Source organism: Ptiloglossa arizonensis, chromosome 2 (genome assembly GCF_051014685.1).
Source record: "Ptiloglossa arizonensis isolate GNS036 chromosome 2, iyPtiAriz1_principal, whole genome shotgun sequence".
Classification (NCBI taxonomy): Eukaryota; Metazoa; Arthropoda; class Insecta; order Hymenoptera; family Colletidae; genus Ptiloglossa; species Ptiloglossa arizonensis.
This window is the reverse complement of record NC_135049.1, coordinates 18,922,767-18,946,020: the sequence shown is the minus strand read 5'-3', so window position 1 is coordinate 18,946,020 and position 23,254 is coordinate 18,922,767. Positions and strand designations below refer to the sequence as shown.

Sequence of the window (23,254 nt, the reverse complement as noted above, 5' to 3'; positions counted from 1 at the left end):
ACGTAACAAAGGGAAGCATTCTTTGCAGGACATCGAGATACGGACGTTTGACACAGTAATTTTATGTTTTGCAATAGTAAGGAAAATTGCGAGAGAACTGTTAAGAAATATAGACGTTGCGAATACAGAAAATCTATTATATATTATATATAAAATACTATATTATGTTATATTATATTGTACTGTCCATCCTATTTGGAGACGGAGGCACGTTTAAAAAAAAAAAAGTTATATACATATAACAGTAACAATAAAGGAAGCAAAGCTGCATGTTCGCACATTGATCGTCGGTTGTCGACTGTACATTTGTTTTCAATGTACACACGTATGTACCTATTATTATTGGTGTCTGGTGGCGATAAGAGCGATAAGCAATTTGATACACTATTATTATTTTTATTTGTTTTTACCTAATTGTAGTTTCTTTGTAACTCTTTGTGATATACAATTGCAATAGTCTATCCGACCGTTTATTTGTTGTATCGATTAGCGCAACCTTCATTAAAGCAAGACAAAGAAACGTACAACGCTTGAAGGGTTCTCTGCCGCGAACAAGTCGGCCCTAATTAGTGCTCGCGTGCACCGTTTTTCAACGCTGATCGAGTTAGTTGTACACTTTCTCAAATATGGAACAGAAATCAAATTTCGATAGAATTCCACGATTCGACGACGCGATAAATTAAGTAACGATTTCGATTCGGTGAATATTGGTCTCGGGCCCGAGTCCGCCGATGCTCGAATTCTTTCGCCATCGACATTTGTTCAGCAACAGGACATCGACGACTAACGTCCTTCGCTAATAACTTTATTAGGACAAATCCCCTGTTTACTTCAAACCTTCTTTATAATCATCTTGTCTTTGTTACTGTCAAAATCCTACGTCAACACTGCCGTCAATTGGGACGTCCAAAACTAACACCCTTCGCTATCAACTTTCCTTTCGATTCATTTAATAAACTTTCCTTATTTCCTCCAAACCCTCTTTAACATCTTGTGTTAACCACCATCGTCAATTGGTATATTCCAAACTAAAATTCTTCTTCTCCCTCGAACCCTCTTTAACGTCCTCTTGTGTTCATTACCGTAAGAATCCTCTCTCAGTACCAATTTGATACAGACCTAACCCAGAACATCCTTCTCCAAAACTTGTTCAAAACTTGTCCCCCTTAATTCAACAGAGAAACGTTCACCACCCACTTCCTTCTAACCCTCTTTGTAACATCTTGTCTTTATTGTCTACCGTATGGACTCAATGTTGTGCCAGAGGGTGTAATCAACTTCCGTATCCAAATCCGCTCGCTAATATCTACGCTTTCTGACGACTAACAATCCTGTACCTGTTCTCTTTCCATGTCTAACCAGACCAGCTGCCGAGTCTGCCCACCGACATCACGTTCGAGATCTGCACGTCCTCGTCCTCGTCGTCACCGCCACCGTCGTCGACGACGGTGATAAGAAGCGGCGAGGACAATTTCAACGAGGGTAACGGGAGCGCGTTCATCAAATCGGAGAGGGTCGTCAGTGGTATGCATTTCCTCACCGACCGGGAGGAGGATCGGAGCGATCTGTTGCTGCCTAAATCGGAGTCGGGAGACGCTGAGCCGGAGGTCAGGAAACAGGTTGGTTGGTCTGCTGCTTTTGATACTGCTTCGGCAGGCAGTGCACCACCTGTGCCTGGCTTCGTTCGGTGGACAAGCACGAGGAAGAGGCGCGGTACGCCGCGTACTCGCGGACATTGCACCAACAGAATCGGACAGACGATCAGGAGACCGCTTCGAAAGCTCGTCCCGCCGCGGATTTGATCGAGGTGCTTTCCATTCGCGTCGCGGACATTACTCTACAACCGAGGGCATTAGGAAATTTGTTACGGCATTATTAACGATTATTGAATTTTCTTTCCTATTTTTTTTTATCGTTGCGTTACCGGGACTTTGTCCTGAACCCGACGAGAGGACGATCGCGAGCTGAACGCTGTCTCTTTCGCCACGGAAGTGGAATTTTAATCGTAGGAGCAAACGAGTATGAACGAATCGTAGAGATTTCAATGCTGGACAGATATGCTAGTGGGCATATTTGTGTCGTTTATAAGTATTTGGCACGTTTCATGGAACCGGATCCCAAAGGTTCTACTGCGATACAAACGTGTCCGAGTGATGGATAAAAATTGTTACGTGTATCTATATATTCCCCATGCTGGACATCAACACGGAGCTAACGATTCGAGGTGAACTAACAACGTGATTTTTTTTTAATTTATCTTCTCGAATCTCCTTTTCTCGATGGGTTCTAGATATACGATCGTTTTTAAAATGTTTCAAACTTTCCGCTTTCACGTTTCTCTCCGTTTCTGAATAATAATTTTCCAAGGTAGAGCTTTCCTATGGCACGGAACACGTTTTTTTATCTTGGAAATCGTACCGAGCAACGTCGAGAAACGCATTTTCCAAGCTGTTTGCTCGATTCGTTGTATGTTCAGAGTGGGGTCCGAACAGACCCGAGCGTTAATCTTGTGTCAAGGTTCGCCTCGTGAGAAAATCATTGGAAAGAACACTGACAAGTCCCTTATTTCGTCGATACCAGTCGTTCGAGAGGAACACGTCATCCCAATTTTGCTGAACAAGCTTCTGTAGGACGTTCCACGAAATGTTTCCAAAAGAAACAACCACGTGAAATTGAACGAGGCTACTATTTATGTACACAAACAATAACCATTTTACCATATGCCGTGTCAACAAGATAATACACATCGGGATATCGAGTAAAGTGATAAAAATGGAAATGTAAGAAATGATACAAAGTATTGTTAATAGTTGAGCTGTTGTCGTTTACATGGGTGATATGTGTCAGGTTTGAGGATTATTGGCAATAATCTTTGTCTGGTTATTTTACAGTGTTTCGTTCATGCTCGTGAGCCTCTACGTTTTAAGCTCGCTTCCATTTCGAAAATTCTCGTCCAAATCGTGACTTCTGCCCCATTGTAAGTCCTAGAAACATGTCAGTTACTCGATACAGTGTTTTGTTACGTTATTCAATGCAGATGGTACTTTAATCGGTTGATACGACAGTTCTGTTTTCTTTTTTTTTTCATCTTTTAAATACTAAGAATGTTTTATTTGAACGATAGAATATTTATTGACTCGATCCATTGATACGGATAATAATTAATCTAGAATAGCGAGTGCAAGGCTCCTATTATCGACATGAAAGAAAGTTAAAGTTCGCACAATTTCAGGGACACATGGAACATTATCGAAAAGTGAAAGTTTATTCGAATCACTGTCTCAAGATTCTCGTTTTAACGGAACGAGGCATACGCGTGTCTAGTTTCGAGCTTTTGCATATAGGAAATTATTGATAAGCATATAGATGACGAGTAACGACGAACGTCGTTTGGCCTAAAGCGAAACGTTTGATTCTATTGGTCAATATCGATTCGATCGAAACGAGTCTTATCAACGAAGATACGCATCGTACGATAGAGAATTGTGTCGTAGTGAAAATTGGTGTTAGAGAATTAGTTGTGCTGTGCCGAAAACTCGTTAGTTGAAGTTTTAGCCTCAATTATTCGATTCTAATTTACGCATTGTACGAAGCATTACTCGTCCTCGATGGCTACATTATATTCCCAACGGAACGATGATGCTGTTGCTGATGCGGCTGCTGACGATGATGATTAAAAAAAAAAAAAAAAGGAACAAAAAGCGTGTGAGTCGTGAAATTTCTCGTTACAGACGTTGTATACTTGTGCAAAATAAAACATGTTTGTGATACTCATTTAATTCACGTTTAACGAAGTTAGCGTAAAAATACCAAGCGTGTGCCTTACATACGTGATTTACGTACATACGTTCCGTCATTCGTTTGCGAATGCGTTCGACGACCCATCTACGTAAGTACACCTATCATGTTATCTCCACGATTGAAACTTGGATCACGGCGGCAGATACGGGGGCCATTTTACCGATAACGATCGTCGAATCTGTAACGTTGACGAGATTTCCTGTGTCACCTTTTGTACCAGCCGAATGGAAAGCACCCGTCTCAGAAACGTACAGTCGGGGAAAGTGACTGATCCTCCTCATCCTTGTTGAGTGCGTCTCTCTTATCTCGTTTGCCCTTCGCGTCTATTTTATTAGCCCGCCCCGTATACTTTACGCGTCGGGTTCGTCGAACCGTACTTTCTCCACGACAGAAGGCAAAATCTCGTTTCCCTCGTTTTAACTTGGCTGACACCTATTCTGTCGGTGCATCCTCCGTCTGTTCCAACTGCGCCACGGACTGAGAAACATTACCCCCCGTTATCGGGATCCAACGAATCTCGAGGACGTTCGTTCGCGACACGATACGATCGCATGGAACGAAACAAAAAAAAAAAAAAGAAAAATTAAACTAGAGACGAGACACTTGTCCGTTTCACCGAGGAAACGTCTTAGATCCGTGTGCATCGGTAACGATTCCTGGTTGTAATCCGCAGCTAAAGTTTGTCGTTCAACGACCTCGGGTCGGTGAATCGTACGCTACGAGCGAGAAAGGAAAGAAAAAAGAATACGTACAGAGGGTCGAGAGATAAAGTCACTCGTGTGTCGCGCACGCGATGAACAAGGTTCGGGGGCGAGGAACGATGATCGAACGAAAGAGAGAGAGGGAGAGAAAAAACCAAATAAACGTTGTTTTACAAGCTGCTGGAATACCTCATTCAAAACGACGGTTCCGTAGTCTGCAAGTGGTGCGGCGAGGTCCTACCGTCTCGAACCCGTTGGTACAGGCACAAGTACAAACTCCACGTCTCCACCCAGGTCACCCAGCCGGCGCCGCTCTTCAAGTGCAACAGCTGTAACGCTTACTTCAAGTCCCGTAAGGGTTACATCGGTCACCTGAGCTCGCGGCATTCCGACAACGAGAACGACGAGAACAGGGAAGAACCGACCAACAAGAAGGTCCGGAAGACCTCTGACGTAAGTCTTACCCTCTATCGCGCGATCGCTTCGGCGCTCGTTGTCTTCTCTACCCCCTGTATCCCCCTCCCGTGACAGCCTTGCACGCTCAGCGACACGGATTCGTGTTTCCATCTTCAAACGAGGACTCCGATCCGTACCCCTCTCCGATTTAAATTGCGACTTTCACGAGACGATAGGAATTGGAATTTGAGAGATTACCAATCGCAACGTGTGAAACGTCGAATACGGACGCTCGACGATCGCAAAGATAGAAACAATTAATTTTACGTCGGATGTAAGGTACTCTGTATGAGAGTAACGAACGGTGTAACAGTTCGACGGTTTCTCTTTTGCAAACAAACGAACACTTCACGTAAGAGTGTGTTGCTTTTTATTTTGACGACGAGTTACCGAGGATACGCGTGACCCAAAATATACTTCAATTAGTTACGCTTCTGCAATTATGAAGCATGTACATCTAATATTCTATGCATTCCAACCGTCCTGCGAAAACACGTTAAAATCGGAGTGGGGTACTTTGGGTCCTTTCTTGGTTAGGGGCAAGTGACTGATAAACGAACATCCACGAACTGTCAGATGTCAATTTCGATGAAACTTTCGTAAATGTTCATTGGTCCAATTTAAGAACTACGTTATGTTTCGTTTCTGCCAGTTTTCGATTTTAAGGGAGAGACCAACCGTTTTATCTGTGCCTAGATTCCGGAGGTAAATAAATATTTTCGGAGATTTCTTCCTCGTTATAGACGGTCTCGTGCACTAACTCAACGATGCGCAGAATCATTATCTTTCTCAGCGAAGCATTAGTATTTTGCTCGATGTATAGATGTTGCTGTGTTCTAGCTTTAAGAAATTTATTCACGAATATTTATTCATAATTTAAATGGTATGAAACGCATCCTGAATTCGTAAATTATTTCAAACTTCGAAGTTATTCACCGAGCATTACCATTTTCATAGCGATTTACTTAAACTCGTATGTAGGTTAATTGGATTGGAATTCATGCTTAAAATACAATGATGCATATTTAATAATTAGCGGTTTAATCTTTAAATTGAAGACCTATTTTAAACTTGAAACGACGTGGAACTATTCACAGAGCATTATCATTCCAACGCGATTCATACAACTCGTTGCAAATAGGTTAATCGTGTCTAGGTTAGATGTTTCCAAAGGTTAAAGTCACTGCCTTGCGCGATCGAGAGCATAATGATTTTGCGCATCTACGTTGCGCAGCCATCGAGTGCCTGCGCGCGCTAGATCTAATCACGTGCCATAAGGCGAATGCATAATCTAAACTAAGCTACTTGCTCCTTCGAGGAAGCGTCACTGACACCGAGTGTACACTTGCAGAAGCTTTTCTTCCATCCGGCAAATACAAGATAAGACCATTAACTATTTTATTCGAGGTTTATACATATCGAAAAATGCATATTGGTACAGTGACGAAAGAAAGTATGCGACACGTAGTAGCTGGTCACTTAATAGATTTATTGTTTCCATTTAATTTACAATAAAATATATTTTGGTGATCAGATCTCTTTTCCTCCAGTTCAGGTGGAATAAGAATGTTTTGATAAAATTTAGTAAATTCGTAGTCTAATGTATACACTTCTAAGTAAACATTCGGTAAAGTTGCATACCGGAGTCCGAACAAAAATTTCTAAAATCTTATTTTTCGACTTACACTGGCCTGTTCTCTTAACCCTCGCCATACTCGCGCCCAGGTCTTTTCAGACCCAGAAAGACTTTTGTATTGCTTAATTACACTTGTGGTACATCTTTCCTTGGAAAGCAAGAAAAGTACGATAAAGCGATAGAATCTTCGTTCGAAATATTTGTGCGAGTAAGGTTAAGTTACAGGTCGGTTTGGATCCAGGGACGGTCTCTTTCGTGGTCGCCTGAACCGCTGATATAGCCAGAGTTAACGAAGAGTGGTCGCGTTATCGTTCGAAGCTTGGCTTCGGATCGCTCTGAAAAAATGAAGTTTACGGTTAGGTTAGGTGAGAAGGTTAACGAAGCGCGTAAAATTCGTGGAAGAAGGGCTTTCACAGATTCCCGACCTCCTGTTCGCTTCCTTGCGCGTTATTTGCGATCGTCGGATCGTTCACGCTCGAAAAAGTAAGGGCGAAAATGTGAAACATGCCCCCACAGATCGGTAAAGGGCCAGACTGGGAGCAGCAGAGGGAGAAAGAAGAGAAGCTGGTGGCAGACATTATCGATCGGGTGAAGAGAGAGTGCGAGGCTCAGGGTGAGACGGTCACGAGACGAGGCTACTCCAGGCGGTCTACCGTGATGAACAGCTAAGAGCGCGCCCTCACTGAAGGGATAAAGAGAAATCTGGTGCCATATCATCGTCGTACGATGCTTTCCTCGTGATTCGGCTCCGAAGAACGTTGGTCAGATGCGCGCGCATATGATCCCTGCCGACATTCGGTCTCCCAATCGTCTTTTGACCGATTACGAGCAGCACTGCGATAAAGTAATTTAGGAAGTCTAACTAAGATCAAACTAGGATTAATTTGAACTTAACTTGAAATCGGCGTTCTATGCTCAATCGTTCGTGAAAGGAACTCTGATGGTATCGGTCTATGCCGCGACAATCGAACGCACCCACAATTGAATTATATTTATCGAGATGTCGGGTTGTCGCGTTGACGACTGTTTTGTTTTTTTATTCGATTTTTTTTCTCTCTCATTACGACGTTGTCGTTTTGTCGGTCGTTTAACGCGTTGAGTGCCGAACGACGTTTTTTTCGTATCTTTCCAATTCGCATCAAATGCCACCAGTGGCGTTCCAGAGTTAACCTCAACGCTTGTTCGAATCGTATCATATTTGGAAACAATCGATACGTTGTAAAGATGTGTTTATTGTTTTACAATATTTCTAACGATGTTAATAGTGATCAGAAATTTTTCGGGATTCGTTTATGGTACGCATTCCGAGAAAACGGTTGGTAGTTCGAGGTTTCGATCACAGGTGTCCGCCGCGGCACTCAACGCGCTGAAAGCTACGACGCATGCGTACTGCTATCGTGACTCGCGTAAACGCGGAGTAACGATGTCGGCAGGATAATCTTCGATCGCCGAAACGAGGGTTACAAACTGTCTGGTTGTAACACACGCGCGGCTACGTATATTTTTTTCGCATCCTAATCAGCCGCGCGGTGGTACACACATGGTATAAAATACGTATTTCTCGATACAATACGCGCGATCACAAACTAACGTGGGCCTGGAAATGCGTCCATGGCTGCAATATTGCGCAGGCGCGGCGAGAAACGTGCGTTCGCCTCGTGACGAATATTCTCGATCGTTGGTTAATATCGTTCCTTTGATCTCTGTAAGTTCCGCGGATCTCAATCGCGGTAAAACGCTAAACGAAAGAGTGAAAGTGCAGTGGCCGGTGTATAAAAGATAAAAGGTATTTTTTGTCGCCAATTAAATACGGCGAAGTGGCTGCCGCTTCGATCGACCCTAGCATCGTAATGTCGCTAGTGTACTAGGCTGTACCTCGAAAAATTTTTGGTGAAATAGTGGAAATTTTTAAAAGCAACGGCTTTATTGTTCTAAGTTTCGGAGTACAGTCGGACTTGAGAAAGAATCAATGTTGTTAGAGAGGCGAACGATTTTAAACAATTACCAATTGTGTTCGTTAAAATATATATCTTCGAAAGGTCGATCATCGACACATGAAGATCGATGCTCCAGGATTGATTTCCACTATTGTTCGTTCAAAATAGAAATGTTGAATGTAAATGAATAAATCGTCGTGTAATCGGATTCACTGTTCTATCGTGACGACATACAATTCTAATCCAGAGTATAGTAACGGTCTGAACACGGAAACGCAACAAATGGTTGAAATTCCGATAGTAACGTTTTCATTGAAATATTATTGTCGAACTTCGTGAAAAGCTTGCATCCATTTGATATTCCACAAATTTTAATTTTGAGTTACTATTCTCGCGTTGTATCAAAGGTCGTAAAGCTAAAATCTGCTTACCATGTGTAAAGTAATAGTTAAACAAATACTTTTTTTTATCAGGTTTTAATATTACTTGTGTGCTCGATCCTGTCTTTATTTAAGATTCTGGGTGAAAGAGTAAATTAGCGAGGGAAAAAATCTCTCTACCAAGGTGAGTAACAGAAGGTATTCCAAGTTCATTCTTCCTCCGGCCCGACTGTAGCTTCTGCAATTTTATCTACTCCAGCCAGAATCAATGACATTCCGTTGGGTGTATTTGTAAATTTATCTGTATTTCATATAAAGTTTTACAACTTGTCTATTTCATGAAAGAAATTGAACCTTCAGCTTTTTACAGATAATTTATCTGTACCCTGTACAATATCTAAACTTGCTTATTGATTTGAAATTTGAAAAATTATAATTTACCTGTCATCCCTATGAAATATGAAAGTAAACTACCTAGGCACACATGTATTGAATAACTAGGTGCACTATATTACCTCGGACAATCTTAGGGAGATTTTTAACCACTGTTTCTTAAAAATATGCACGGATTTATGAATTGATCAAATTATTTTTCCTGGTATGTAAATAGAACACAAGTACTCGAATCAAATAGAACAAAGTGTCAGACAGTAGTGTTTTTCTAGCACAATTATGTCTGACTAGAAAGAAGCTCGGCATTAGTTGTCTAGGGTTGACGCGAATGCAGTTTATTAAAGAGAAAAGAGTTGCGATTGAAGCCTGAGAAACTTTCTCAAATGGAGAAAGAGAGAATTCAGTGCCAAATGTATATCTTCCCAGGCGTACGACATCTCGTTGCGTACAAAACATATGCGGAACGTTCACTATGATACGCGATGAGAGCGATCGTTTGCTCAAAAGTGCAACCGTACTACTTCCTTCGATTTTGTTCGTTCACTCTTTCGTTGTATACGACGTGTACAGGTGTAGTGCGTTATATCGTGACTCGTATGCCCGAATACATCCTTTTTTGAAAGTGTTGCTCAGCACGTGAACGTCACGATACACGTGAAATTCGTAGAAATTATATCGGTATACGGGTATTGATGCATTTATATCGCGTAGGTGACGTTCACGAAATTGCTGTACGGATTTGCAGTGAAATTAAATGCACATTTCGAACGATAAAATTGAAAATTATAATTTTAAATTTAATCCAAACTTCGTATTACAAAAACATATCTTTTGCGTACAAAAGAAAATACTGTAATACAGAAGCATTGTATTAGATAAAATTGTGTTGTTGCGTGTCATAGGGAAGCGTATTTACAAATTTCTGGTTAAACTAACAAGTATGTTAGCAGAAATATTTTATTTATTATTCTTTCTTTAATATGTACAATAAATTCTAAACCAGCATTTGTTCATGTTCGTATAAAGCCTGATATCAAATGTGAAGTATTATAACGGTTTTATTTAAGTGAAATTCTTATATTCTAATTGTTACTTGATGTTCGGAAGAAGCTACAAATATTGATCGTACACGCGAGTAATCTAATTTTAGGTTAACCCCTAGTATCCAATTAGTGTTAAATTTTTACATAGTGTATGAAGGCATGCGAAACGATATACACCCATCTGTTACGCTCGACAGGTTAGTTAGGCACGAACTAGTGTCGCTAGAGAGACGGTAGATAGATCGATAAATAGATGAAATATATCTACACGTACGTGAGGTACGAATAAATATAATATAATGCGCGCTGGCGGTGATTTACGCGAGAGCATTATATGTATTAATCTTGCTGAATATTCCAAGAAAGTCTGTCCATTTTTTCGAATGTCTCGAAAGTATTTTAATCTCTACTTCATTGTTGCGTGTCGTACGGCGCAACGGCAGAAGAACGAATTGCGTTAATCTCGAATTTTAACTCATGATTACAATTAGAGTAGACCGTGCGTGGACACTGTTATACAGATACAACACGTACGTAAACTGACTAGTCGTTAAGTTCGGTGCTAATCAAGAAAGGTATAAATTCTATATGCCTTTTTATTGCAAATACGATTGCATCAATTATTTTCGGAACGAGAGAGAGTAGGTTTATCCCTTTGGAGAAGTTTCCCATTTATTAAGTCGCAGGGGGATCGATAAAGAAAATTGTCAAACAAATCGACTGTTCGCGATCGAATGTCGTATTTTATCTCTAATTTTTTAATAGAAAGTAACTTCAAGAGAAAATATACGCGTTAACCGGGGTTACGTGGCGCGTGTCTGAAGTCACGTGCACCGTGTGTAACCTAACCTCTCCAAAGGGCTAATTAAAAAGGGGCAACTCTCTTCTGACATTGCGCGACGAATTTTACACGTAATTACGTACAGGCGCGTACTTGCAGATAAACCTCTGCACGTATACTATATTTCTAATCCTACATGTGCATAATGATACTTGCGTGCACATTTCAACGTGATTGTGTACGAGCAGAGGATGTTATCGACTACTGTCGAAAACAAAATACAAGCCACTTCTCGTCTTCCTTCCTCTCGTATGAAGGATGAAGTGTACGAGTTCCTTTAAACATATTCTTGAACGAACATTGCCATATTTATTTAATACAATCGAGTAATTCGATCGAATCAACAAATACGGACATTATCCGATAATAACATGTAAATCTTTAATTAATTATAATTTTTAATGTATTAATGGATAATTTAGATGATATACAATGTATGAAAATTAATATAAATTCGCGGGTACTCGAGAAGTAAGACTTGACATGTTACAGAAACAATGACAATGATTTCGCGTTATTTTTTTTTTTGTTTTTTTTTTTTTTTTGTGGGACGTTTTAAGACGAAAAATCTGCGCGCAGGTCGTGCCATGGTTTAAAAAACATGTTTTGCAAAACTTAACACGTCCCATTAGGAGTAAGAAGTGCAAGACGATCATCCAGAAGGCCCGTGTGGATCATAGATGTCTCACGATGTGTTTCGCGATACTTCTCGCGTGTTTTGTGCCAATCAACGTTTTAAGCCGCCCAGAGAAGATCTTTAGATCTTTCCGCTTGTACAGCTGTTCCTTTCCAAAAAATAACAGGTCCAAAGAATGTATACGATCCGTTTGAAAAAATTAATTCCCCGGTTATGAAATTCGAAAAGGGGGTAACGTTTAATACATACGCGGTAACGTTGCATAAACCAGTTTTATGTACTAAACGATGTCACTTATCTCGTCTGCCTTCACTGTAACAATTACGAACCTTCCATTATCAATCGTCTTCCTCGTTATTATGTTATTCTGTACACAATATATCGCGGCGTTGATATAGATTATAGTAATATATACATGTATTTGTATAAATAATTTGTAGCACGTCCCCTTTAGCAGAGTGTAAGTGATAACTAAAGTGACCTTTTTTATTCTTGAAACCGTACGAAGAAAAAAAAGATGGTGATTTCAATCGGAGAGATCGGTAGGTGTAGCGGGTAAAAACGCAAAGTTCGTTCGATCGTTCTGTCAGATCGCATTTTCTTTAATAACAGACTTCCTTCGTTTTATGGCGGTCAGAATGATCATTAATACCATGGAAATTACATAGAGGGACAGGAAGACGAAAGAGTGGCTCACTCGACGTATTTCAATCTTCCGTATTGAATCTTAAGTGTTACTAATCATAAGATCGTAAGGCTGACCTCCTACGTCTAATGTGACGATTCAAGTTGAGAGTATTCGAGGAGATAAATTATTTATTTGTTTACGATAATGAGGCCGTTTGCGAATCGTATTTCGGGCGACTCGTACAACTCTAAAAAAAAAAAGAAAGAAAGACACCTATCATTGTATATACAGTGACAGCGACCGCCCGAAGATGCGACCCCGTCTAAAAGTGCACGAATTCCACGAGCACGTATGTACTATACGATTAAAACAAAAACAAATACTACAAAAAACCATAGTACTTACGATCACGCTAATCATCATTGATTAGCATACATTACAACTAACGAAATCGAACGTATTGTGCATTATATGTCGGGAAAGAAATAAAATCAAAATGAACCGATTGACATTGACTCCCATCATTTATAACCTAACAATCTACCCATTCTTTCTGATTGTCAAAATAATGCTTACAGTTAATGTACAGATACTTGATCCGTTATTAATTATATGCAATTTATCAAAGTTTTACTACAATATATTCGAATTGTACAAAACCTATACGTATTTGTAAACATGACAAAATTTTGACAGTTCCCACCCTTTTGAGCACTCTCAATGTTTCTGTAAAACTTCATAGATGGCGCCAACAACGTGCATCGGGAGTAGGAGAGAGTTTCTGTACTAACGAAACGTATTCGCCATGTTCTGTTTACAGTATTACTGTGGTCGCGTCCATCATCGTCGTTAGAATACGTTCATTTCCCCGCTCCTTCTATTCAAGATTATTATGTCTCGCACGATTCGTTGGTGATGTCCGAAGGCGTGGTGCGTTCGCGTGCTTCTAAAAGCTACTTCGCGTGACAATTGATCTCGGAAGTGGCGGTCGCCCGACGATACGCAGCGATGATTCTGTGTTACGCGACAATCTACGGGTTTTTGGTGGCCGTGCTCGGTGTCAATGCTCTACACGCAAAAGATCCGTTGGCACATCACGGAAGATGCGAACCGATTTCGATCAATTTATGCATGAATATACCGTACAACGAAACAATTATGCCGAATTTAATGAACCACCAAAAACAAGAGGACGCCGGCCAAGAGGTGCATCAGTTCGCACCCTTGGTCAAGATGAAATGCAGCCCTGATCTTCGTTTCTTTCTATGCACAGTGTACGCGCCCGTATGTACTATCATCGACAGGGCTATACCCCCATGCAGATCGTTATGCGAGAGTGCTCGTGCGGGATGTGAACGTTTGATGAACAGTTTCGGTTTTGCCTGGCCCGATAATCTCGATTGTTCCAAGTTGCCCGAAAACGGCGGTCCGGAACTTTGTGTTGGCCATAACGAAACCACACCACCGGAACCCTCGGCACCGGTGTATCCACCACCCCGTATGCCAGTAGCGGAATTTCAACCATCCTGGACAGGAGGACCAAAACCATTCGGTAGTGGCTTTATGGTCGGCGCCAGAGACTTCGGCTTTGTTTGTCCCTTGCAGTTCAAGGTTCCGCTCGAACTCGGTTACTCCCTGAAGGTCGGCGATAAAGTCGAGTCTAATTGCGGCGCACCTTGTGATGGAATGTTTTTCACTGAAAGGGAACGACGATTTTCAAGAATCTGGGTCGGTACTTGGGCGTCCGTTTGTGCAGCTTCTTGTTTTTTCACCTTCCTGACATTTCTCATTGACACCGATAGATTCAGGTAAAAAGAATTTTATTCTATTCATGTTGATACATGTAATAGGTATATTAGCATAAGGTAGGTGTATCAGAGATGATGTTCTTTCGTTCAATGATTTTTTCTTTAGAACTTGTTTAGTCAAAGTCAATTTATACTATTATAATTAAAGTTGTATTAAAAGTTGAGAATGAATGAAAATTGTAGCAAAAAGAACTGGGAGAATTTCTTTATTTATAAATTCAATGTTAAATTGAACGCTACTTTGAAATTGATTGAAGATAATGTATAGGTATATTTTGTGTATAGGTATCCGGAAAGGCCAATCATCTTCTTGTCAGTCTGTTACCTTATGGTAGCATTGGCATATGTGATTGGTTGGGCTGCTGGTAATTCTATTTCATGCAGAGAACCTTTCCCACCTCCTTTAGAGAGAATTCAAATGGCATCAACGATAACACAAGGTACCAAGCACGAATTGTGCACGGTACTTTTTATGATACTATACTTTTTCGGGATGGCATCTAGTATATGGTGGGTCATCCTAACATTGACATGGTTCTTAGCTGCTGGTTTAAAATGGGGCCACGAAGCCATAGAAGCTAATTCACAATATTTCCATTTAGCTGCTTGGGCTGCACCAGCAATAAAAACAGTTACTATTCTTGCAATGGGAAAGGTGGAAGGTGAGTTACAAAACTCAACAGAATGAAAAAGTTATATATAGAATATAATTTATGCAATTATGACTACTATTTCTTTTTATTCTTGCAGGAGATATATTGTCAGGTGTTTGTTATGTGGGACTTTGGAACGTTGAAGCCTTGCGTGGGTTTGTTTTAGCACCGTTGTGTGTCTATCTCATTCTTGGAACTGCCTTCTTGTTAGCAGGATTTGTGTCTCTTTTCCGTATACGTACAGTTATGAAACACGATGGTACAAAGACTGATAAATTAGAGAAATTAATGATTCGTATTGGCATATTTTCTGTGTTATACATAGTTCCTGCACTGATTGTAATTGCTTGTTTATTTTACGAGCAAGCTTACTTTGACCAGTGGATGTTAACTTGGAATATGGAGATGTGTTCAAGACCTGGACCACAATCTTTGTATTCAATGCCATGTCCTGTTGGTGAACGCACCCGCGATGTTGGGAGGCGTCCAGAATTTGAGGTTTTCATGATAAAATATTTAATGGCTATGATTGTTGGTATAACAAGTAGCTTTTGGGTATGGTCGAGTAAAACTCTCACCAGTTGGCGACAGTTTTTTAATCATATACAAGGACGTCGCGCAGAAGCGTATGTTTAAAGACTTATAAAATATGTTTAAAGAATTTCATCATACAAAACTGGAAAGGTTTTGTATTTTTCTCGATCATCTGTTCATGAAATGTAACGTTCGGATAATAATTAACTAAACTAACTTTTAACAATGCATATTTTATCACAGCTAATAAAATTCGAATAATTTATGATTTTATGTTTGAATAATTTGTATAAGAAAAATTATATTTTAACTTCAATGTATTGAAAACAGATCTGAATAGCAGAATATACATTTTTAGATTATTTTTTTATACTTCATCAGTGCATTACAAATAACTATGGGGATTATACAAATGTACCGTGCCAAAATACTTTTTATTCAGACAATTGTATGTTTGTTTAAGCTATTTGTGAATTTTTCCACTGTATTTTTATGAAAGTTGTGTAAGGACTGTATAAAATGTTAAAACTAATCATTGATTAGTTTGCAAGTATTATTAGACAATGTTTACATTATATTTTAAGTAATGTAATCTTCCCTTGTATTTTAATAGAATTCAGAATTAATGTTATATCGTTTAAGTTAAGTTAAAAATGCTCAAACTGTTTGCAGACAAAGTGTTCAAAGTTTATAAGTATACTTTTTTACTATGCACAAAACAGTGGGTCCTATTTATAGCTCATTGTCTTTTCAAACCTTCCACTTTAGGTTTGATCGATAGATCGAGAACAATTACGCTTACTAATCTCGCGAACAATTTTTATATTTTTACAAAACAGCTTTAGAGATATTTTATGATATTCACTTAAGACTTGAAAAACGTTCAAAATTTGTTTAGATATAATCATTAAGGATTTTTTGATGTTTTTCCTTTTTTTAATAGGTTTATAAACGTTGTCTCTATGAAATAAAATTTGAGGCAAACGAATCTTTGGAAGATGTAAAATTATCTTGTAAACATACGCTATTCTAGGTTAACTAAATTGTATATACATACTTATATGCATTAATTTTACCATGTACTATAATATATTTTTAAAAAGTTATGTACATATATATGTCCGCCAAATAGTTGGCATTTTTCTATGTTTCCTATGCGTAATCAAATTAATTCGGGTGACTCGATGAACAACAACACACGAGTCGCTGGAAAATACTCGTTAACGACTTGCGTATCGAGTGCAATCATTGTTCCAACATAACTGATCAATTCGTCCATTGAAACTGTCGAGCTTTTGTGTATGTCATGTATTTACGGCAATTAATGAAAAACTTATAGTAAACATATTGTAATTAAAATGGCCGTTCTTACATTATAGTAGATGCGCAAAATATCATACATGAAATATACGTGACGTTGTGTAAAGTAATTATAACTATTATATTCTTTATATAATAAACCGGAATATATACATACACACAGTTTATACTTGTACGTTTATTTAATCAAATTATATTCGTTTACAAATATGCAATTACAAAATACATATACATGCGTAAATTGTGCCATACGAAATTAGTAATAATTATTGCGATGGAATATTCAAGTTTTGTTTTTTATTTTAATTTGCGGATTTTTAAGAATCCCGAGTCTTCGTAAGTACCTTACAAGAAATGGTGTTACGGCCATTGTAATCGAAAGTCGGACAGGCGCAAACATTTTGTGAATAGCGTATGCCAATACGAAGTATGACGAATTTTTTAATACCTTGTCTGTATATTCGTTTATATCTCCCCATATCATTTCAACATAAGAGGTTATATCTATTCCACTGAAATCAGTACATATGTTTATAATAAGTATATTTAAATATTAATTAAATAACACAAATAGGACAATCGAGCTCAGCATCCTTTGACATTTGACAAAAACATTTTTCTTAATTACAAAACAAGAGTATATCATTTTTACGGATGTTAAATGAAAAATTAAATACGAATGTTGTATGTAAAAAAGTGCGATGAGCTACATCGCTGAACTAACCTTAGTACAGCTACATAACAACCACCAAGAGATATTAGAGACAGAACTATATGAAATACGATAATGGTAGATCCGTACTCCCTTACTATTTTCCGAAACTTTTCTTTCTTGCTTAAATTGTTAGCTATATTTTGGTCTTTGTTAGTAGTCTGTATACTGTTGGACTGCTGCTGTGCATTTGTTGAATATCTCACATTGAAAATATGTTTTGACTGAAACTCTTTTTTTATAAGGGTGGTCATTGTGAGAATCTGACTTACGGAACCTGAACGACATATTACAATTTTCAGAATGTTTACCTTGTCAATAGTAAGACGAAATGTATATCTTCGATATGTTCTGATAATTTTTAAACGATTTTCACAAGTTTACTGTAACCGGACTAACGTCGTTCTCATTAACTAGAGCATTTAGCGTTGATAATAATTATTCATAAATTACGCTACAATGTTTAAAAAATCTACCACCGCGCTAAGGCACATTTCGCAAACCAGTAAATATAAATAATTTTTTTGTTGAATTTCTTTTTTCCTTCGCAGAAAAATTTAGTATTTTTAGGAGAGTTATGAAAATTATAAAGAATTTTATATTTCTTTCAATTCACTAACCACTTGTTTCCAATTTTAATTGTGGTAAACGGTTGCTTCGATAATGCGATTTTTGCATGTTTTCGGCAATGTACTTCCCGTCCTTAGCCCACTGTCCGCCCGGCATGTTAAAATGCGTCGATTTGCCGCTAGAGCAGAATGGTTTTGGCACATTACTTTGCATCGTACCATTCAAACTGACAGCTCCAAAACAATCGTACGAGTCTACATGCGTGTCTTCACAGGTCACCGGAACACTAGGACACTGTGTTGATTTCGTCGATTGTTCGGAAAAGAAAGATTTGCAAATATTATGACCATGCAATAACACTGGTGTAGCAATATCACGCGCTCTTTCAGGTGTAAAGCGACCGGTTTCGTTCGCAAATATTTCGGAGACGTTTGTAGGAAGCGGTAATACAGGAGGATCAGGATAACGACGGATGCTTGTCACATGTAGACCACTTATGCAATTTTGATGCACCGTTACGTACCGTGTACACTGCGTTTTGTTTAAGAAGGCATTTTCTGGAAAAATTGTAATCCTTTTATTTAAAACAATGGTTAGATTCAATACTTTTTTGCAAGTGGGCTCAAAATAGACAAAAATTATACAATCAATAACAAATACTTCAAGGACATTGTGTTTTATTGATATTCACTACAAAATTCATTATCATTTTTTTGTATGTTAAAACTCATTGCTACGTTATTGTATTACTTTGATAACGTTGCAATCGGTACGATGATATGTCATTAGAAATATTCGTTCCTTTCTAATATTACTATACAAGCTGTACTTTTTCTGTCGACACTATTTACATAACGTTAATAATTTAATCAATGTATACTCATGGCTTTCGTTTCATTGAGTTAGAAATTGGATTTTAAAAATGGATGAAAAATAAAATATACAAGTAAATTTCGATCTGACATTAAACATGTAATTTAAGAATGTCGAAAACTCGATTTAATTCGATTGACAGTATTTTGCCATTAAATGATAATAAAAATAAATAGACATTTAACGTAAGAATACGTTGGAAATTTCATACCTGCATGGGAAATACGAGGAACAGTGATACGTAATAACGCCATCGTAGAGTTGTCAAAGCACTTATAAACTGCGTTTCGCTGTTAAGCACTCGTACACTGATTATTTGGTCGAACTTAAATATGGTATACGACGTAACAATTGCAATTACTCGAAGTTGGTTGAAAAATTAGGTTATCTGAAATAATTTCACACTATGATTTGTAAAATTTTCTAACCTGGGAATCGGATATCGAATTCTCTACAAGTGTATAAATTAATACACGTCCTTTCTTGTTTACTCAAACAACTTTTATAAAGTGGAAAAGTAGAAACGCCATGAAACCGGTTTATCATATATCTCTTCTTTATAAACTGATTCGTAAATATATTAACTATAGAAGAACATGCGTAATCATAGCCATTTTGAAATAGTATTTTATTTACTATACGCTTTACGCCCTCTGTAGTCTACATTCTAATATTTTTTAATCTACAGGATATTTCCATTTTTATGTATATTATTATCATTTACTCTAATTTGTCACATTTATAAAATATATGTTTAAAAATTTTTTTGTTTTTACGATAATACAACTTGAGGTATTGACTTGTTCTTTTTGAGCGAAATATGGTACGTGACGTGTATTTACATGGGTTGCCATCTATTGGAGAAAGGGTTAAACTACACTTAAGGGGTGAAAACACCTGGCGGAGAAACGCTCAAGTTTGTTGAAGAATTGTTCGGACCTTTATCAATAGATGGCGCCATAAGCATAATGGTAACGTAACAAACTTGAGCGTTTCTCCGCCAAGGGTTTTTGCACCTTAAGTGTAGTTTAACCGGTTCTACAATAGATGACAATCCATGTAATTACCACGTCACAAATGTTTGGAATCGCGCATTGAGAATATATTTTCATAAATACAAACTATAATTACAAAATCTAAAGAAATATTTATTTATTTTATCGTACGGTAGGGAATATTATTCGAAAGCAGATAGTTATCTGTAATGTCGGTAGATAATGCTTGTGGAGCCATCTATTGACAAAGGTCCGAACAATTCTTCGACAAACTTGAGCGTTTCTCCGCCAGGTGTTTTCACCCCTTAAGTGTAGTTTAACCCTTTCTCCAATAGATGGCAACCCATGTAAGGACCACGTCTCAAATTTTTGGAATTGAGCTTTTAGAATATATATACCGATATTTACCGATACCACATATAAGTAATTCCATTTGTATGATATTCCCTACCGTGCGATCAAATAAATATGATGAGGTATCGACGTTTTTTTTGTATTTGTACAAGTAGAGGTCGTAACAAAATGGGACGTGCTTTCATATATTAGATTCTTATATTGATGTTTATTTATCATAATTGTTAACAACGGTCATAGAACCATAGTTTCAACAATTATTAACAATGTTTCGCGACCGACTGTTCATAATATAGAATATCTCGTTTGTGGCTGAATCATATGACACAAGGTTTCTGCAAACGATAAAGAAGGTTTCTTTATGATAATGTATTTATCGACGGTACACTTTTCTAACTTACAAGATAGTGATTATTTTGACGAACAATTGAAGAAAACAATTCTAATATTTAATTTTAATATTGAACCAATAAAGACTTGCATTGTTTTAAAATAAAAAGAGTGAGTGGAATACATGCAATGCAAAGTTTTTCTTATGGAAACAAGATTATTTCTTATTTAAAGTGACGTATCAGTCAAAATGTAAAAATATAAAACAATTCTTTTTGGAAAAGTGATACAGCAAGGGGTTGAAACGCAAATGTGACTATAATTTATAAACTGTTTATTGGTAAGAACGATGGACTGAAATCCTAACTATACAAGTTGCCCTAGAAAAATAATAACATTTATATGAAATCTATATTAGCAATCATTCAGCATCGTCGTAACGAAAATTTTCTATATTGCAATTATATTTACAATTTTCTACTGGCTTCGTAACACGAGCACACCGTGTTGCTATCTTGTACAACCAGAAATGTATCTTGTACAACCATATCTGAGGCCTACAGCTTCCGATTCATCTTTATCCGAATCTTTTGTTAAGCTTAGTATAGATAATTACGGTATACTAAGATGGAGCACCATAGAACTGGATGGATCCAGTATTTCGGTTTTGTGTAGCTATAGATAGTTCTCGATCGTATGTAACAAGTCACGACCCGTGATTGTAGAATTCTTAAAAATATACGAATTCTCCGCATAAGATAATATATATAATATAAGGTGCTTAAAAGAAATATATATATATCGTATAAATCTATAAACAATAATTGTCCCATTTCGATCGAACACGATTATTTTTATGTAACGTGAATATATTTATTAATTATACCTACGTCAATGTAAATAGCATTTACCAAAATAAATTTTCGTTACAACAGCAATGATTATCCTGGTATGTACAATAGTATTTTTCAGCAGTTTTTTGTTTTGATTTTTCAAGAACGGTAAACGTTACCGGTAATCTGGTTAACGAGTTGAATGTGTCACGTGGTTCACAGGCGGCATATTATAATTTCTGTTTTTAAGAGGAAATCGTCGTACGAGGTCGAGACATTTAAGACGATTCTTCCGTCTATTTTGCCCGATCCTCTCAGTCCGACGGCAATGACATTAATGTCACACGACACAGTGGACAGGATGTGGTTAATTCAGATCGGTCGTCGTGTGTGACTCCATTATATATGCGCGCGCGCAACTCATCTCGATGTGACGAAAAGAGGGGAGGAGGTAACTACCGACAACGCTGTGAATCACACACACGAGTCGCCTCCAGGCACTAAGGTCACACACACAAGGTTTGACCTTAGCCCCCAATTTGTTTCTCGGCGATCAAGTCGAGGAAATCATTTTCGCAGCCTCCTTCATCGGGATAGCTAACCAATGACCACGATATCCAGGTGAATTAACACCGGTTATTATAGTTATTCTCGTCTGTTCGTATTATCGTAGATATTAAAAAACCACCGATTTTGTCGGAACAATAAAAATGAGAATCAAAATAACGTAATATATATTTTTCTATCGACCACAATCGACATAACAAGAGTCGAAGTCAAATGAAATTGAATATACATTTTCCTAGTTAGAAACGAGAAATTAAAACCAATCGCGATGGTAATTGTTTTACATGGTTATGGAGTAGCTTTAATTAAATTAGCAGCGTACTGGTACGTAATCCGACTAATTACATTATCATCTCGCATATATCGTTCGATTAAACGTTTCAATATTACGTTTATTTATCTTTAAGTTAATATTTTTAATTTTTATACAATGACATCATTTGTTTCTTTCCTTTGGTAATTGATCATTTTGTTGACAATTATTGCAACAGTTTGTTGACAAAAATGACATTTAAAGTATTTGCAGGTATTTGAAAATAAGGCCGAAGTAGAATTTAAGCTTTAAAATCGAATTTAGTCAACTATAGCGAAGCACTAGTCGTAAGTGGAATATTGGGTTAAATAATCTAAACGAAACCACCTTATCTTAGAGGTCAGCTGCATTAAATAAATGTTCCAAAAAACGGACGATAAATCACGTCATAAAGCTTCGATTACTTTCATTACGATGTGCAGGGTAACAATACTCTGAAACATTTACCATTTTTAAATACTACAAAAGTCTTTTTTGTTTCATTTTGGTTTTACTCTTATTAACAGTACATATGCACGTACGATTCAAACACAACATTAGCTCCAGCATTGAAATCTTCGTACACGACCGTTTCCACGACTAAAAACCAGTTCAATCCAATCCACTCTGAATGAAACAAACGTAAGGGACCTGCAGTATAGGCGTGGCGTAGAATATTAAAAATCATCGTACCACCATAATACCCCCTACACTTTTAAACTTCGAACCGTCAGTAAGCTACCGTCGAAAGCTGAATTTCATGAAAAATATTCGTAGCAAGATTCCACCGACAGTGACGAACGTCGTATGAAAAATTTCCCGTGAAAGCGGCCTGTATTTCAAACGCATCGGTACCATGAGTCCCAACACATCGGCGACAATGAGCACACTGGCGCGACGACACTGTGTACGTGCACAGTGGACACGTCATGGCAGCAGATGGTTTCGAAGCAAGAGTGG

General features: G+C 37.9%; 3 protein-coding genes and 2 long non-coding RNA genes across 8 annotated transcripts in view; 2 read left to right on the top strand and 3 right to left on the bottom strand.

Annotated features, from left to right (window-relative positions):
- Positions 1–7,404, top strand: part of Ttk (zinc finger and BTB domain-containing protein ttk) — a 51,499-nt gene extending 44,095 nt beyond the window's left edge. Inside the window, exons 5-7 of one of the 4 annotated variants that reach the window (XR_012991012.1) lie at positions 1,363–1,619; positions 4,717–4,955; positions 7,111–7,246. Coding sequence is in view for 3 of the 4 variants with exons in the window: in XM_076303932.1 (XP_076160047.1) it covers positions 1,363–1,619; positions 4,680–4,955; positions 7,111–7,263 (686 nt within the window). In the remaining variant the exon portion in view is untranslated. Of the gene's footprint in view, positions 1–1,362; positions 1,620–4,474; positions 4,956–7,110 lie in introns of those variants that run through there. The other 3 variants (XM_076303932.1, XM_076303934.1, XM_076303935.1) reach the window with 3 other exon arrangements.
- LOC143143064 (uncharacterized) lies at positions 6,427–8,196 on the bottom strand. Its single transcript, XR_012991013.1, has 2 exons — positions 7,020–8,196; positions 6,427–6,929 (listed from the first exon to the last, which is right to left on the bottom strand). It is a non-coding gene; the product is annotated as an uncharacterized LOC143143064 (long non-coding RNA).
- A 94-nt stretch (positions 8,197–8,290) lies between these two features.
- Positions 8,291–15,826, top strand: Fz (frizzled class receptor). Its single transcript, XM_076303936.1, has 4 exons — positions 8,291–8,380; positions 13,274–14,261; positions 14,547–14,923; positions 15,012–15,826. The coding sequence occupies exons 2-4, from the start codon at positions 13,462–13,464 to the stop codon at positions 15,548–15,550; spliced, it is 1,716 nt and encodes a 571-aa protein (XP_076160051.1). The 5' UTR covers positions 8,291–8,380; positions 13,274–13,461; the 3' UTR covers positions 15,551–15,826.
- Positions 15,827–16,928: 1,102 nt separating this feature from the next.
- LOC143143385 (uncharacterized) lies at positions 16,929–19,547 on the bottom strand. Its single transcript, XM_076304550.1, has 5 exons — positions 19,352–19,547; positions 19,135–19,248; positions 18,101–18,607; positions 17,493–17,757; positions 16,929–17,280 (listed from the first exon to the last, which is right to left on the bottom strand). The coding sequence occupies exons 2-5, from the start codon at positions 19,175–19,177 to the stop codon at positions 17,052–17,054; spliced, it is 1,044 nt and encodes a 347-aa protein (XP_076160665.1). The 5' UTR covers positions 19,178–19,248; positions 19,352–19,547; the 3' UTR covers positions 16,929–17,051.
- Positions 19,185–23,144, bottom strand: LOC143143386 (uncharacterized). Its single transcript, XR_012991124.1, has 3 exons — positions 22,837–23,144; positions 21,514–22,749; positions 19,185–19,311 (listed from the first exon to the last, which is right to left on the bottom strand). It is a non-coding gene; the product is annotated as an uncharacterized LOC143143386 (long non-coding RNA).
- Between the last annotated feature and the right edge of the window lie 110 nt (positions 23,145–23,254).